Source organism: Lissotriton helveticus, chromosome 7 (genome assembly GCF_964261635.1).
Source record: "Lissotriton helveticus chromosome 7, aLisHel1.1, whole genome shotgun sequence".
Taxonomy (NCBI): domain Eukaryota; kingdom Metazoa; phylum Chordata; class Amphibia; order Caudata; family Salamandridae; genus Lissotriton; species Lissotriton helveticus.
Window position 1 is genome coordinate 975,471,825 of NC_136068.1, and position 18,248 is coordinate 975,490,072.

Sequence of the window (18,248 nt, forward strand, 5' to 3'; positions counted from 1 at the left end):
ATCAAAAAATACATCAATTATGTTTATGTTACTTTAGTTCATGATAGTTCCATGTTGCTCCCACCCAATCCATCATCAAGAGTCTGCGGTTGGGGTGTTAGAACCAGACACAATAAATTCAACTCAAAAACTTCGAGTGGCTCCAGGAAGCTTTTGATATCTTAATACCACTAAGAACAACAAAACAGGACAAAAGAAAACAAGCACCTTGGATGATTGCAGAACTAAACAAGATAAAACAAGCTTAACACACCTGGCTCAAAACAAATAACAATCAAGACAAACTCCACACACACAAACTTAACAGAATATACAAGTCAACTAACAAAAAAAGCTATAAAAAAAAACAGGTACTATTGAAACAGAATTCAAAACGCTGGGTCTGCAAACAAAGAATTGTACAAAACAAAATCTATGAATTTTGTAAACAGAAATGCACATAAGAGACTCATCCAATTTCTCAAGAATTTACTGAGAATTTGTCAAACCATTACACAACCAAAGCAGACATGTTGTACTCCTATTTAAAACAAAGGAAAACCAACAGCACCAAACCATTTCCAAGATTCCCGTCCAAGGGTAGGGCTAACCCAGACTCTATGTTCCTTCAAACAACTATCAGAAACTGAATGTATGGATCTTGTCAAATCAAACAGGCCAGCAGGCTGCCCTGCTGACCCTTGTCCACTGCAAATATTTGAAGACATTCTTTTAACTTTCTGTTCTGCCACACCAGTCAGGAAAGTTATCAATAATCGATGCATCTGTCGCGCTATATAAAATTTCCAAATAAATAAATAAATACATAAAATTAAAATAATTCCTTAACTACTGGGATATTTCCAGAAGACATAAAAAAAAGCATACATATGTCCATTAGAAGAAAACAAAGCTGCACCCACATGGCCCAAACAATAATAGACCTCTTACAAATGAATCTTTCCAGGGAAACCCGATAGAAAGAGCAGCATTCACCAAGATGTCACAATTCATTGAAGTTAACTCCATACTTTTCAACTTCCAAACAGGATTCTGTCCAGAAAGAGGCACAGAATCTGTCTTCATCACCATCTGGGATGATCTAAAAAAACACAGTAGACCGGAACAGGGTCACTGCACTACTTGTCTTGGACCTTTCAGCTGCCTTTGACACAGTTGATCATGACACTTTAATCCAAAGAGACTACGAAGCTGGCATAGAGGGGACTACTCTTGAATGGATCACACCCTACCTTCAAAACAAGACTAATGTCATCCATACTCCCCCATTCTCATCCAACCCTTACTTCACAAGAGCAGGTGTCTCCCAAGGCTCTATCATCTCACCCATGCAACATCTATATAAAGTCACTATCGACAATGATCAATGAATTTAAGCTCACATGCTATAACTACTCAGATGAAATACAAATACTTCTTAAACTGGAAGGCCCTAAAGACAATGGAAACTCAAATATCTTCAGTTGCCTCAGAACTGTTGATCAGTGGGTGACATGGATCCATCTCAAACTGAATTTGTCCAAAACTGAAATATTTACATGTGGAGATTAGAAAAATTATCACCCACTCTGCGTCTGGCCTGATGACCTGGGACCACCTCCTGAAGTATCCAAGGAAGTAAGAAACCTTGAAATTATTATGGACTACAAACTATTAATGTTTGCCCAAGTGGATAAATTAGCAAGATTAAGCTTCATTACTGTGAACTGTGAAAAGTCTGCAACACATCTTCCCTCACCTAAGATTTCCACACAAGTTCAAAGCTACTAACTCTCTTGTACTGTCTAAACTTGATGACGACAATGGCCTCTACCAAAAATCATCTTTATCAACTATAAAAAGACTACAATGGATTCAGAACTCTGCTGCCAGGTTGCTCCTACATGTAAAGCCACAAGTTCACATCTTGCGTGCCTTGAGGGACAGGTGGCCAGAAGATCCACCTTCAAGATGCTTTGTATCAGCCACAAAGCAATATATGGAACAGGGCCACTTTTCATCAGGAATAAAATCACCAAATACATACAACAAAGGAACCTCTGCTCCAGATTGGCACCTCCCCTCAAAACCCCAGCATACAAGACAAAAAAACACGGGTGGTACAACTTTCTCTGATCAAGCAACCAAACTATGGAATTCCTTACCCCCATACATAAGATCCACAGATAACTATCTTTTCTATGAGACGACTGCTCAAGAGTTGGGTCTTTCCTATATGAGCACCATACTCAAAACACTAATGTACAGCATATGCCTTTGTATACAAATATGTATAATTTGATTACATGTATGTATTGAGATGTGTGCATTTTTTTGTACAAATATATATACTACTTATGATTTAAAAATACATAGATACTCTCATAGGTCTGCTTAACATATGTATATATTACTTATGCTTAATATATATATTATTTATGTGTAAAATGTATATAGGTCACTGCATAGTTTACATATAAGTTATTTGATTATATGCTTAAGGGTCTCTGCTTTATTTATTTTATCTATCACAATGTGGGGTAAGTTATTTTATTAGATACTTATGGGTCTCAGTTTATTTTTATTTTATCTATCACAATGTGTAAATATAATCATAACAATTGTATCCATAAATGCTTCACTATTGCAATATTGGGGGAAATCTAAAATAAATATTTATAAATATAAATAAATGAATTAATAATTTAAAAAAAAGTTACATTAAACAACTAAATAATACAATTACACAAATAAATTAACTTTATGCACAGCAACACTTGAAAGTCTGAGTTTCTAACTATTTATGTATACTTGCACATAAGACTTTATATAATACAACTTTAGATTGTCTTTATTATTTTCCATATGCATGTATACCTTTCTATGTAGTTATGTATCTATACATTTATAACTTTACTCCTACTGTAAAAATAAAAAAGGCCTTCAACTCTCTCCAATGTATTACTCTATATCTCATTCTCTACCTCTCTCAATATATCCTCTACCTCCACCACGACTCATCCCAAACAATATTGTCCCTCCTCTATCTCTCCTTTGACTCATCCCATACCTCCGTTTACTACTATGATCTCCCAAATAGCACGTTCTAGACTTTTCATTCTTCTATCCCTCCTTTGACTAATCCCAAACCTAATTTTACTACTGTTAAGCCCCTAATAACCCTTTCTGGACTCGTTCCTCAGCTATCTCTCTTATGACTCCACCCAAACCTAATTTTACTACTGTGATCTCCCAATTAACACTTGCTAGACTTTTCTCTCCTCTACCTTTCCTTTATCCTATTAAACTCAACTAACAGACATGTCCACCGCTCTAATTATTAAGTTATATTTCCCTATACTAATCCATTTTGAATTCCGGAGTAGATTGCTGCTCGCCGAAAAGCGCTTCAGTGCCTCGTGAGGGGGAATTAGTGCTTTATAGATACAAATACAACTGTGATTGACTGCCTACCAACCACTCCGAATGGTCTTAATACCAGTTCTGAAGTGGTGTGAGGTAGTCAAAAGACTGAAACAGCCTACTGTTGCAGTGATTCTGATTGGCTATCACTAATCTAATAAGAACCCATTTAAGTGTTCCATCAGATTGATTAGCTACAGCGAAACATATATAATAGAATTGTGTGGCAAAATTACATCAGGGGAAGGCAACGTCAGTTGCATTGACTGGTCCCTCTGCGCCTTTTAGGGACATAAGGCTATTAGAAGAACCCCTGATTCCCTATCATCTGGCTAATGTGTAGTCACACAGTGGCCATTGCAAGCTTTAAATGTTTCATGATCCGGTCCTTTCCACGAGTAATTGTGGAGGTGGAATCCCGTCACCTCTTTGGCGTCTATGGTGCGTCTGCCCTGGATATGGCGCAGTGGCTGATCCAACACACGCAGAAGGAGACATTTCGTTTCTGAAAGTTAGAGCGGAGAACAGAAGGAGCGGGCGAGTGCTTTTTGTTACGTGTTTCTCTTTCTGTTTTTCATGTTTCTATTCTGGAAAGCGTTCCTGTTTGCAGAGCACACAGTGGTATCGAATTTCATCTTGGTGAATTCGGGAATCTTAACTGGCAAGCCATCTCCATTAAACAAACAACAAGATGTTTTTCCACGTTCTTCCTATAAAACCATAATTTATCTGTATGTCAAAAAACAATTAATGCATGTAATTTAGGACGCTAGTGATGCGTGCCCTCGGGCCCTTGTCCAAGAAACCCATCAGTGAGCCGCAGCATCAGCGACACTCACTGGGATAATTCCAGCCATTTTCATCTCTTGCCCGGTTCCTTTCAATCGAATCCAAAAGCAACACGTTATTCACATTTAGAATTCATCCAGAGATATAAATGTTTTCATGTCAGTGGATGGAAGAGGAATTTGATGAATTTGCCAATGAAACAGTGAATATAATAGTTTAACTTACAGTGCGTGCCAACGAGGTATGTTACTTAGATGAGAGCGTGTTGTTTTCTTTCCTAACATGGAGCAAACATGTCATGAGTGTGTTCCCTTCATTTTGTTAACCAAGGCCTTGGTCAGGCATTTACCATCTAGGCACGTCCTTTCATTCTTTTTATTACAGTCTTTCTCAGGGCAGTGTGCATGAATCGTGTTATTGAATCCCACAGGTCGATGACTGCTTTAAGCTTCTTGTCCTCTTGGCTCTAAAGATCTCCAAGAAGTGCTCCATGGAAGCACCAGGCACAGGGAGCAGTTATAGTTGGACCTGAAGAAGAGAGATTGCTGCAGACGGTACCATGTCCTGGGCAGGGTCCAGGCAGAAACAGACACACCCTACAGAAACATTGTTCTTATTTGTTTTTTCCGTGTTGTGCGTGGACCACACAATTATTTGCAAGTCAGAGGCAGACTAAAGATTTAGTTAATAAGTGAATATGTATGAATTTTACAAAGGTGCGTCAATTTGGAGTAGTCTGGACGGGTAATGGTGGTGGAAGCCCTGCTTCTCACCTCACTACTACCCATGCACGTACCCTTAGATCAGGCCTAGGTTCCAGAGGATGGGGGTTGACAGAACCTGGGTATTAGTATCCTCTATAGATAAGGTTACAAACGCTCCGAAAACTGCTACCGGACATATCGGCCAGTGCTTTCCATACTTATATGATGGTAATGTTCATTGTCATTTCATCAGACATGTGACCCTGGTGATTAATCGAAGGTGCGGGGTGGTACCAACAGCCCACTCTTTCTTAGCAACCTTAAACTGATGCGTCTTATTAAAAGGATACAACTATTTGTCTGGCCTTGACCCTTGCATACACTGAGTGCTCAGATGAAACTGCTGTATGGCATCCCACCAAGGGACTCTTACTTTTGTGTGGTCCAGATTAGTGTGTTTCGTTGCAAGAGCTGTCCACAGTCGGCCATAAACTGAGTTATGCAAGAGCTGCCAAAATAATGTCTGAGAAGGATTGTGTTTGGCTTGAAGTTCAGGTCTGAGTCCAGACAGATAGTTGTAAGACTGCCAGGAGTATTCTTGGAGTGAGAAGTGGGGGTGGGCAAGGATCCCAAGGCCCTGGGCCATTTTGGCTGGTAGCGAAGGACTGAAGAAAAAGCTCAAATACGCTTTGGTACAGAGTAACGTAATGACTAAAGAGTCGAAAGTACTACATCTGAATTTTAGCCATTGTACTGAGGTTCTACGGCTGAGATACACAGCTTTCCAAAAACTCGATTCTGGTGGGCAGAGCTTGACGGTGTCTAAGATGGTGTCTTTCTTCTTAGGTTCCGGATGTTAGCTCTCGTCTTCTTTGGCCTGTAAACCTTGTTTGGGAATAATGGTCCCAGAAGTCATTGAATGCTGAGAGTAAGAACCGCAGATTATGAAGTCTGACTTTGATGAAGAAAAGCTCTTGAGATGCAGGGTACATAGCTTCTTGGTCTCCTGCCTGACCGGCCCAAATGTGAAGGCCCACAGAACTGAAGGAAGACCCCTCACAGCTGTTATTTGCCAGAGAATACTGGAAGAGTCGATGGTTGGGCGGGATATGTGTGCATGATGAACAAAGGGCTGCGGTGAAACCTGTGCCATGGAGGCCCTTGTCCTGCGCCAGGACGTGGTGGAGAGGAGAAAGAGCCAGAGGAGCAAGGTTTTCCACATTCCTCAGTGATATGATCGCAGATGTGTATTAACTGCAGCTCGATGATGGAGGTCTGAAGCCCTGGACTACTAATTGTTGGAACTTTTAGAGAGATACAGTGCTGGGCCTGTAACTCTCCTGCTGTACTCTTCTAGGCGACTTCTACATTTAAAATTTATGGTGGCCTTACTGCTCTGTGACCTAGGCATGAAGGTGACCAGATGGAAGAAGGATGCTGAAGATGAGTTTTTCAAGCTCCACTCCTCCTAGGGGAAAACAAGGCATTTGCCTCTGGTGATATGTCGATGGGGTGGAGATGGCTCTCATGAATTTAGATGAGGCGCTTGGGTGGGGAAGAGTGGCGCCCACTTCAGTGTACTGGTACAAGGTAAATTGATGCTGAACTCCTCCCTGAAAGAACTACGAAAATGTGAGCTTTGTGCCGTGGACACTAAAGTTGAAAACCAGTAAGTGCCCTGGTGAGTGCCCGAGGTGTTCCTAAAATGTACTTTGGATGATCTTCTTGGAGCAATGGAGGGTTTTATACTTAGTCTGGTAGGTCTGCAAAAAGATTCCAATTGCTCCCCACTGCTTTTATGGTATAGGATTCACAAAAGAAGGTCCGATACTGAGGCTCACAGTGTATTGGGAGGGGTCAGTCAATTTTATATTGAAATCCGCTGAGCTGAAGAATGTATCCTGCAGGGAGCAATCCGGTGAAAGTAGGTAACATATGCAGGTGCACTCGTTCTGTTGTTTCCTATCTTGCAGCCAGATGCTTGAGTAAGTAGAGGCCCCCGTTGGTAGTGAGGAAGCAACTGGCCTTAGTGGGTATTAACGCTTTGCTTCAATACTCTAAAAAACGTTTGCTTCATTACCCTTAAAACCTTTAGGTGGATCACCTGGGAAAGAAGTATATTTTTGTACATGAGGGTGCAGATAGGGTTTTTCTCTATAGCAGTGCTTCTTAACCTGTGGACCAGGTACCCCTAGGGCCTACTCAGGGTGTTTGCGACTGCTGAGTAAAGTACATAGTAACAGCAGATTAATAAAGTACATCTGAATAAAGAAGCTAAATGTATAATTTCAACTTTCAAAACGTTCTGTAAATGGGAAGAAATTTGGAATTGGAGGTTAATAATTAAGTCGGTATCATCAGATTCATTTGTGGGAGCAGTTAAGTTCATCAAACAGAGTATAGTACAGACAATGGGTGGTCTCAATTACATTTATAAAAGCGCCAACCTTCGCATTAAAATTATAATTGAGATTTTTTGTATTTGTTTGTGAATTAAATACAATAGTTCATCATTACTGTACTTGGTGTCAAATATTTTATTAAATGTTAAAATGGTGTGGGATTTTTTCTTGCATTGTGGTTTCAATTTTTTACTGTTTGTGTGCTGCATAAATGCTTTGCACATTGCCTTAAGTTAAGCCTGACTGCTTTTGTGCCAGGCTACCAGAGGGTCAAGCATGGTTAATTTTGTGACTTTAAAAAAAAATATTTTTTATTATAATTCCAAACAATCATAGGGCGTACATAGAATCACTGCGTGCATACATGGAGATCGATAATCACTTGGTCTAGATACATTACAGACAGAGGGAAAACAAATGAAAAATAACCGCAAGCCTCATTGCATTTGGGTACATTTGTGTCTATTCGTAAGTGTCCCGCCTGCCCCCTCCTACTCAGAGTCACTCTCACTGTCCAACGCCGGGGGGTCACATAAAGATCCTCGGTACTCGTTCCATGCACCCCAGAGCCGTATCCATTTCTGTGGCCATTTTCGGTTTACATATACTGTTCGCTCAGCCAACATTGCAAAATCAAGATCAGAACACCAGTCCCTGAGTGTCGGTGCCCCTTGGGCCCCCCAAAATTTAGCTATATTTCTCTTTGCGTACATCATTCCCATCGTCATCCAGTACTGGGTGGAGTGAGTGAGATTGTTGGGTTCCCAGACATTTAAGAGACAGCATTTAGGATCCGGGAGTATTGATTCTTTAACTACCTGTGACATAGTCCTCATTACCTTAGTCCAATAATCTGCGATATATGGGCAATCCCAGATGGTATAGAAGAACGTCCCCTCCTCCCCGCATCCCTGCAAGCAGTATTTATGTTCAGTTCTTCCTATCGCATGTAATACGACCCTAGTATAATATACTCGGTGTATTATTTTCAATTGCACCAGTCGAAGTCTGGAGGGAATAGCAGCTTCCCTAGGGGATGAAAGTGCAGTCTGCCAGTCTGACTCGTCGAGTTCCCCTACCTCCACAGTCCATTTGTCCTTTAGTTTTAAGGTCGGGTCCGGCAGGTTGTTAATGAGCTTACGATAAACGAGGGAGGTCGCTTTTTTGGGCATGTGCTCCGTGAGGAGCCTATCTTCCAGCGGGGTATAATCCGGGACGTCGTCCCCAGGCTGGATAAGTGAACCTAAAGCATGGCGAATTTGCAGGTATCTGAACCTTTCGGTGGGAGCCAGGTCATATTGTTCCACAAGCTGCTCGAACATTAGTATGGCACCTCTTTTCCAGAGGTCCCCCACTGTGGATATGCCAATCAGATCCAGGCCTGGAAGCCCTTACTCTTGCGCAAACGGCCCAGTTGGCGCGATGCCCAGAGTAGAGTCATTTGTGTAATGACATTTTTACACTTAAGGCGGGCCTGAGCCGCGTACCATATGTTAACGGTGTGGGATGTGGGTCCAAGAAGGGCAGAGGCGCCCTTCCTGTCATAAAGTGCAGGTAGTACACCACCGCTACCCAGATCATATCTATCAGCTTTAAACGCGGGCTCAGTCTGGGGCGCGTGCAGCCAGTGGTTAATAATCTTCAACTGGGCCGCCCAATAGTACAATTGAATATCGGGGAGAGCAACTCTGCCGTCGTACCAGCCCCGAATTAGTTTCTGTCGGGAGATGCGTGCCGGTTTACTCCCCCATAGAAGGCCCGAGACCAGTGTGTTTGCAGACCTGAAGTATGTTTGAGGGACCGAGAATGGGTGTTTTCGAGGACGTAGAGCAGCCGAGGCAGTGTTTTCATATTATATAGTGCCGCCTTCCCCCGAAGGGTTAAAGGCAGGGTGTTGTACATCAGCGCGAAAACGCTCAAGAGGGGGCATTAAATTGCGTCGAAAAAAGGCCTCCTGAGTAGGCGTCACCCAAACCCCCAAGTATTTAAAGGAGTCCTCAGCAACAATCAATTGGCAGCCTGTCGGAAGTTGAGGTGGGGGACCTTTGAGAACAAATAAAATAGATTTGGACCAGTTAATAGTATATTGTTGTTATTGTTAGTGTGCGTTTGTATAGCGCCAAATCACCGGCAGGTCTCAGGGCGCTTTTGACCACAAAACATAGCAACCTAATCAGCAATGGGGGAACGAGTGGAGCCTATACTGGGCTCAGCGCTGCTCTGAATAAGATAGTCTTTAGGGTCTTCCTAAAGTGGAGCCGGTTTCCATCTTTACAAAACTCGTCCGAAGATTTCAAAAATATTGAGGAGAATGTAAATGTAAATGTAAATGTAGTTGAGCTTATATAGCGCACAGCTACCCGCAGTGGGTTTCCCGGCGCTTGCTTAGGGAACCCGTCCTGATATTCCCCTGTGAGATAGCAGCCTATCCACAAGGTGAAAGTCAGGCATCCCGCCGCGAGGGGCCGTTGTGGAGATTAAGCAAGCTATTGCCCAGAGTCGCAGAGTGTGAACCCGTGAGTCAAGGAGGCACCGGGGCGAGAATTATCGAGTCCGTGGAATTTTTAGCCCAAGACCCGCCGAGGCGGGGAATTTAACCCTGGTCCAGGACCGATCTCAGCTTCCGAGTCTGCTGCCTCTAACCCCTGAGCCACACTTCTCCACATAAGAATCATAATGGAGCGCCTGGGCTGGGTCAAGTATAAAAGGATATCGTCCGCATATAACGATATGCGGTCCTCCCACGTCTCAGTCCAATTTAGCCCCTTCACACTAGGGTCCCATCGTATCCATGCCGCTAGTGGCTCCAGAATGAGAGCAAAAAGCAAGGGCGATAAGGGGCACCCTTGGCGCGTGCCACGACCAAGCGGGAAGTCCCTAGAGACGTGGCTGTTAGCTACTACTTGAGCCAGCGGGTTAGTATAAAGTAGTTTAACCCATGCGCAAAAATTGGGGCCAAAGCCAAAAAGCCGGAGAACTGCAAATAAATATGGCCATTCAACCATGTCAAATGCCATTCGGGCATCCAGGGACAAAATCACCGTGGGTTCCGAGAGATTTGGGGTCTGTGCCATTACCGCGCGGACCCGGCGCAGATTAAGAGCCGTTTTTCTATTTGGCATAAAGCCGGACTGATCGGGGTGGATCAACGTTCCCAGATGCGGAGTTATCGATTAGCTATCATTTTGGCCAGAATCTTGGCCTCTGCATTAAGCAAGGATATCGGACGGTAAGATGTACATTCGTCTCGGGGTTTGCCAGGTTTTGGTCTTGCAACAATTGTTGCCAGTCGCTGATCCCGCGGCAATTCCCCCTTAGTTAAACTATCGGAAAACATAGCTAGGAGGTGTGGGACTGTTAACTCAGACACTTGCTTAATTTTGTGACTTTTTGAGACTCACCCTAACAAGAAGTGAGGCTGTTGCTTGAGTAGGGTTTCACTCCTCCTCAACCAACAACCCAATTCTCACAGTGACGATTTGTGTAACTTTTATATAAAAGTATACAATCCATAGACTACAGTATAGTGGTCCCTCATAGCATTACCTCAGTGCCCCTGCACCTGCTGCACTAATGATGGTAATGGCTGTTTGAAAAAAAGCCCACATCTCTCTCCACCTTCTTCGGTGCATCTCCCTGAGGAAGGTGTGCCTGTCCATTTGTGAACAAAAGAAATTAGCCCCCACATAACACCCCCTCCTCTGGACCACCTTGTTGACTCTATCCATGGATGAACAGCTAAAGAAGAAATGGGCCTTCTCATCAGGGTACCTGCTACCTGAAAGAAATATAAATGGGGGCAATGTGTTAGTTACCAAATGTAAAGGCTACTTGGAAGCAAGTACAAGCTTTAATTTATGGAGTCACTTGAAGCTTCATGGTGACGAAGATCAATTTTTTGAGAGTTAATCTTAGGGCGTTGAATTTTGGAAAGCATCCTTTTAACAGACTTCTAAAATGTCTGTACTAGGTGCAGTGTGATTGCCTACTGCTAAAAGGTATTCTTTGAAAGCATGTGTTTTATCTTAAACACAAAATGTTGTAGCAGCCTATCTTATACTTAGTTCCACCGGAATTATGCAATTTTGCAACTACAGTATTTTATTGCATAATTATGCATTTTTCTCATTTGCAACAGAATCCATCATCTGCTGAATAATCTGCTGATTTTAACAACAAAAGTTGTTTCTAATGGATCTAAAGTTACTAAATATGCAGTGACACATGTTGTCCCGCAGTGGAAGTCCCATTGGTAAGGTTGAATGGTCACCTTTCCAGTGCTTTTTGCTGTATTTGGGTGTTTTACCTGAAACTAATGAGGTGAAACCTTTGCCCAGCGTTAGCATGTGTAAAACTGACAAAATAATCAAGTAATACTATCACAAATGTGCTGCATAACGCTGCATATTTTGACTTATGTTGCCCCATAATTTAGTCAACCCTGCAAAATAAGTTGGTACGCCCCTGATGCATAATTCCGGTAGACCTCCTTATACTGTGTGTAGTATATTTTTTAAATAATTACTTGCATATTGACAGTGCTTTTTGTTATAGGCTGGGATTTCATAGCAATATAAATACATGTCACTATTCTGCGCTGCACCAACCAGGATTCAATTGTGTGACTCTCTGGTCTCACAAACAGACATCCACATCGATCACATTAACCAATGGAGGTTCCCCACAATTAGTTTAATTTGAATGTATTTTTTATTTAACTTATGTGCATTATTTTATATGCAGTTGGCTAAAAATGGGAAAACAACTACATACAGAAAATGTTGTTCTTTTCAGTCACTTAGCCATGTCTTTGACCCCACCACCACAGGCTCAGAATCTCAGTTTCCATTCATACATTTTAATCCCTGGTTGTAAATGAAGACAGTCTGTACAGTGGAAATTCGATAATGTAACAAAGTCGCACTTCCAGGCTCCCTTCATTTTCAAAAATGTATAGGCATTTGCGCAACACTAGGAACACAGCCGTGGACCCAGGGGGGCATGCCCCACAGTTCTAAGGCCCCTGATTTAGAGTGAAAGTGGTTTCCCACCTTCGTCCTTAGCTATGAGGTGACTGACAGTGGAGGCAGCATGACTCCAGTCCAGAGGCACAGGCTTTTATTTTTACTGCCTATGGGCCTATGTAAAGGGCCATCCATTCCCATATCTGAGGTCCCATGACTTCCCAGTCCACAGGGCAATGGCACTCAGGATAATGATCAAAAGGTAAGCCTTCATGATGAATCATGCCATAACCCAGATGTCACCTAGCTGCGGAAAGAGACCCAGCCTGCTTACTGTTAGGTTGTTTACTCGACTGTTTGTTTCTGCCAAGTGTCTCTCATGTGCTTAGTAATCTCTAAACCTCACAGTATATCCTCTGGAGCTGGAGATGGCCCTGCCCAGCATTCCCTTGAGCAGAGCCTCTGCTGGTCATGACTCTTCTTTGGGTAGGGACAGGCCTTGATTCGTGGCCCCTTTCTGCTGTGACCTATGGGAAAATAAGCTGGAGTGACCTACAAGCAGTGGTGCTGTCTCGCTGCTTGAAGATCAGATCAAAGCCCAGCTAATTGGAGCTCTGCAACAGGGATGAGTCAAGGCAACAACACCGCCTAGGAGCACCAGTATCATTCTAGCCAAGCTGGCCTGGAGGAAAACAATCACATGCAAGAACTGTTTAGATCATGGAGCTGCAGACATTTTTTCCAGGACCACCAATGGTGAGACTGCACCATCCCTTCTTCACCAGACACCCAAAGGGAGCTTTTTATTCCGCTCCAGTTCCTGAAGAACCTAGCGGTTCTGTGCCTTCACACCACCAGTATGGAGCCTAGTCCTGCTGGCTCATTGAAAAAGAAACTAGAAAAATCATATACATATATGCATCCATGTTACTGTCTGTGGCTTTCCCTTTGTTCTGTGAGCAGTTTGGAAATTTGAGAGTCCACACTAGACAAACAGATATTTAGTCCATCCAGTATCACCCCCATTTTGATCGTTTAGTTTTGGCCCCTCACGTCCACTGAGGATGGGAGCCTTGCAATGTTTAACTGCAAAGGCAAATCTCGAACATTTCATAAAATGCTATGAGCTGTGGTCCATCAAAGGTCCCCGCTTCTCCATGAAATGCCATCCAGAGATAGAGCTATCTTTTGTCTGTACTTCAGAAGAAACACTGCAGTACCCAGATGTTTGAGAGTGCTGCTTTAGTAGTAAGTTTGGAGACATCCTGTTGATGTGCATAGTCCGGAAGACCTGCTGCTGGACTGCTTGCTAAAGAGAGGAGAGGAGCAGCCTTGACCAGGACAATTAGCTGCCAGATATTAGTGTGGAAGCATCAGATCAGAAGTGCAGGAATCATTGAACGACTGCACATATTTGTCAGACTGTGCTGCCCTTACTCACCACGCACTTTGTGGATTCTATACTACTTTTCCCTAAGTCGTTTTCTATCTTTTTTATCCCTTTGATGTGTTCTGTGGCTGAGGAAGATCAAACTGATTTGAGATTCGTTTGAACAATCTGTTCTTTAATGTTCTAGCAATTCAGCGTTTAAAGGGTGTCAAATTACCAGCAAAAGGCTGCTGGTGCGTCAGATTCTGTGAAAAAATGCAACCATGAGAAATGATTTAAGAAGCACAGTGTTCAAAATGTAGATTTCCCAGGGACTACACTGAGGGCTCTTGAGACGTTCCCAGCAGAAACATTAATTTTAGAACCAGTTGAATTTGTAACACGTCCCACTCAATTGCCTCCACTCCGGCTGTCACCCACCGCCACATCAACTAAGTTCTCTGCCCCTGACATACAACTCCGAAGGCCCGATGGAATAAGGGCCGTCGGAGGTTTTGCGATTTGTCTGCTGCCCTAATTGAGGTGGGGGAACAAGTGGCCTGAGGGAGTAGTTTCCACTGCTGACACAGTGAAGGTCTGACCAACTTTAAATGAGGCTGTGGACCTTCAGTGCACCGCACTTTAAATCAGACACAAAGGCCCACATGCATCAAACAGAATTGCATTCGCAAACGGTGCGAATCGCAAAATTCAGCCGTTTGCGAATGCAATTCTTTGTTTTGGGATGCATTAACCTTTTTTGTTTTTTCGCAATTTAAGAAATCGCAAATTATTTGCGATTTCTTAAATTGCGATGGCATTTAAGAAATCGCAATTTTGCGATTTCTTAAATACAATGCATTATCTGAAAAAGTTTGCGAATTCGCAAATTAGAAGTGTTAAATTAGCATGAAGTCAACCTTCATGCTAATTTAAGAAAAGTTGCAAAAATGCACAAAAGTGCATTTTTGACACTTTCATTTTACACTCACACATGCCCTTGGGCATGTATGTGTGAAAAATGGACTGTAAGTTACATTTCTGGGGTGCAGGGGGGGTCCTTTGGACCCCCCCTGCACCCTAGAAATTGCATTCTCATTTTGTGATTCCTTAATTGTGAATCGCAAAATGAGATTGCCTTCATATTGATTCCTATGGGCCTATAGGCCCATAGGAATCAATGTAAAGGGATTCCTTATTTGCGATTCGCAAAATTGCGAATCGCAAATACGGAAAAATAAGAAATCGCTAAAAATATTGCGCATTTTTAATGCATAGGTATTTGTGATTTCTAAATTGCGATTCCTTCATTTTCGCAATTTAGGAAATACCGACAATGATGCATGTGGGCCAAATTTCTTTTGAACATAATAACTCTGACTAAACCTTGGGTTTATTCATTATAATTACCATGTCATACTGTATTTGAGTCTGATATCTATGGCACTTCCTGGAATGAGCCTAACAACTTCACTAGTTACTCTTGAAGACTCAACTGTACAAAAGGTGCAGTGTGGGTATCTAATTGTGATTCAATAGTAGATATGCCTTGAGACACCAGTGCTAAACAACATTAATTACCACGGATACTGACAAGTACCCAGTGCCTGCCCAGGACCAAAGAAAGGCCCTTGCAATAGGACTGGCCTGTGGATCTTCATCCAAGATGCCCTATCATTGGTGATGGAAGTTAAGGCTGTGGTTAACTCTAAGCCAGGCCACCATGAAGGACCAATGAGTTGTGACCGGATAGAGGGGCATATTTCTTAAATATAGCGTTTTTGGCTTTGAAAATGGAAAATACAGGCCTTAAACGGTAGTGCGGTCAAGATGTAGTATTTATCCTTTGCATGGCGATGACAATTAAAGGAACAGTACTGGAGGTAACTGGGCTGATGAGCTGAAAATACCAGAAAGATCATGAACACTTACGCTGCCTTTTGAAATGTAGTTGGAGTCTCTCATGATGTCTCTTGCCAGGCCAAAATCACAAATCTTCACCAGTTTTCCCTCACAAATCAGGACATTCCTTGCAGCCAGGTCCCGGTGAACACACTACAAGATGAAGAACAAGCATTAGTGAACCATTCGAAGTATTGTGCATGCCATTCTTTACTATTCACTACCCGGACATTGACATCATGGGCACAACCTAGAGGCTACCTGCTTGCCAGCCACATCCCCTTTAGCCAGCTGAATCCTTGCAGCCCTTCATAGTACTCCTGCTGCCAATCATGTCCCATCCTTTATTAATTATATTACTTCTTATGCGTGTTACGTTCTAAGACCACAGAGAACTTGGGGAGGGTCCCCCACTAATCCAGTCTTCATTCACTTGATCACACCACGAAGGACCCACAGGTTTCCAGCTGCAGATCTACCACTGTTGTCCAGAACCACACTCTTTAAGCAGATGCAGAAATACTGATATCAGATAAGGACTTCGGTGCAGATTTACAAGCCCCATGCGCCACATTTACGCCGCTGTTGCGTCTCTTCTGTGATGCAGCAGCGGCGTAAACCATGCGCCATGTTGCGCCTTATTTACAACATGATACATCTAGGGAGATGCATCACGTTGTAAAGCCCTGCGCCACATGAAACCTGCGTTAGGTTTCATGTGGGCGTGCTGGCGCAGGGTGGCGGGCGTTCTGCCCCAGGATCGCCTCGTAAAAGTGATGCAGTGAAATCTACAAGATTTCACTGAGTCACTTTTACGTCCATGCTGCGTCAAAACCCTGAGCCTGCTGCAAGCAGGCATAAGGAATGACACAGCATGTTAGCCATACGGCGCCCCTGAGCATTGCTGGAGCCGCGTTGCGCTTGCGACACGAGTCCAGCAATGCACCGCCCTTACGCCAGAGGATGCGACGCGCATCACCCTATCCTTGCACCACGGTGCGCCACATTGTAAATGCGCTCATTCGTGGTGGCGCAGGGAGGAAATTGCGTGTCGCATCTGTTCTGGCTCATTCCTGCTGATTTGCAGAGATGCGCCAGAACTCGTTAATCTGCCCCATCATGTTCCACGTGCAGGCTCTAGAATAGTCTGTGCGGTGCTTCCATGCTGTGAAATGCATGCCCTGTGGGCCATGTCCTTGTAGACTAACTAGCATGTGGAAATACACTAAAATATTCTGACCATCTGCATCTGGCTCCCCTGAAAGACCGTGGTAGAGTCATTCGCACTTGACTCTGAAAGGTCAGTGGGGCTGGACCAGTCCGTTACATCTTTCAGTTACATCTTACTGACTCTTCCCCAGCCACACCAGACTTTCAGAGCAACTAGAATTTTGGGAAACACTCTAGTACCCCATAAAATATATGCAGTCTTGATAATTGGAGAAAATACTTTATTTTTCATGTGTACTGATGTCACAGTCTGGATTGTCAGACTTCTTACCCTAGTCAGCTTAAGAGTGTGTGATATGTGTGATTAGTGCCTGTACATGACATGGATCAGTTGTCATTTTCAACCAGTTGGCGATTAACTAGCTCTGGTTTACCACGGTCTTTTATGTTTTACAGAGCAAACACTTCCTTTAACTGGCCAGGGGATGGCTCGAGCCTTAATGGATGCTTTACTATATTCATTTAATGTTTGTGTCAAATCAATATAAAGAGCTCCACTAATTTACACCCCGCTGACAGGCGCCAATAGATGTCTGGCTGGAAGGACCAATTAGGAGCCACGGGACAGTGAATGACCATGTCCCTGGGGGTCTCCTTGACTGAGCAGTCAAGTTCTGTAGTAATTAAGAGCAGCGTCCATCAATCCTGGGTAGTCTCTAATGAGCACAAATTGCTGTATTTAACACTTCAATTATCCAGTCTGTGACTGGAGCTTTAATTACACCAACAGTAGCGATTATCCGCTCACTGAACGCCATGGAACCCGTGTTTCAGGTGTATTTCTGGCCTTTTGCTATTAGTAGATCTGACAGCATTTCTCAACCAGTCCATCGCAGGATTATCTTGCTTCATTCAAGAGAAGCACAGTCAGCCATCTTTTCTTCACAAGTGGTTTCAAAATTGCACTGTAATCAGGGACAGATCCCTCCCTCATCTTCCACAGTGTATTCATTTAAATTATATTAGTGTCTTATAAAGCGCCAACATCCCACCTTGTTGTCCCTAGTGGGTGCTGTTTTCGGTGAGGAACCTCAGTCTCTCTATAATGGGGAAATCAGGGCAGAGTCCACCTCTGTACCACAAGTGAAATCGGGTGGAAACCCCATACCCACATACTTTAGTCAGGGATAATTACCAGTGTACATGGAGATTCCCCTCCCTAAGGGTATACATAACCAAGTGCTGCACTTTTCTTTTCACAAACCAATGCTTTCAGGTGAGCTTCATCACTTGCTTCAAATTAACTAGGCTCACAACTTTGGGAAAGCGTTGATTTAAGAAATAAAATTCCAGGACTAGAAAACAGGTTTCGCTCCCTCCTGGTGATCTCAGGAGAGACCTCTCGCCTCATCTTCCACAGTGAGTCAGGATGAAAACACAGTGCATTCTGGTCATTCGCTCTGTTTTCTGATGCAAACAGGGCATAATCTTGCAACGTGGTCGAAAAGCTTAATTCTGAGACTTTTGCGTAACAAGCATAATGCAA

General features: G+C 43.2%; 1 protein-coding gene across 1 annotated transcript in view; it reads right to left on the bottom strand.

Annotated features, from left to right (window-relative positions):
- PDGFRB (platelet derived growth factor receptor beta) overlaps window positions 1-18,248 on the bottom strand; it is a 237,670-nt gene that overhangs the window by 19,119 nt on the left and 200,303 nt on the right. The window contains exon 18 of the mRNA XM_078653581.1: window positions 15,563-15,685. Within this exon, the coding sequence (XP_078509707.1) occupies window positions 15,563-15,685 (123 nt within the window). The remainder of the gene's footprint in view (window positions 1-15,562; window positions 15,686-18,248) is intronic.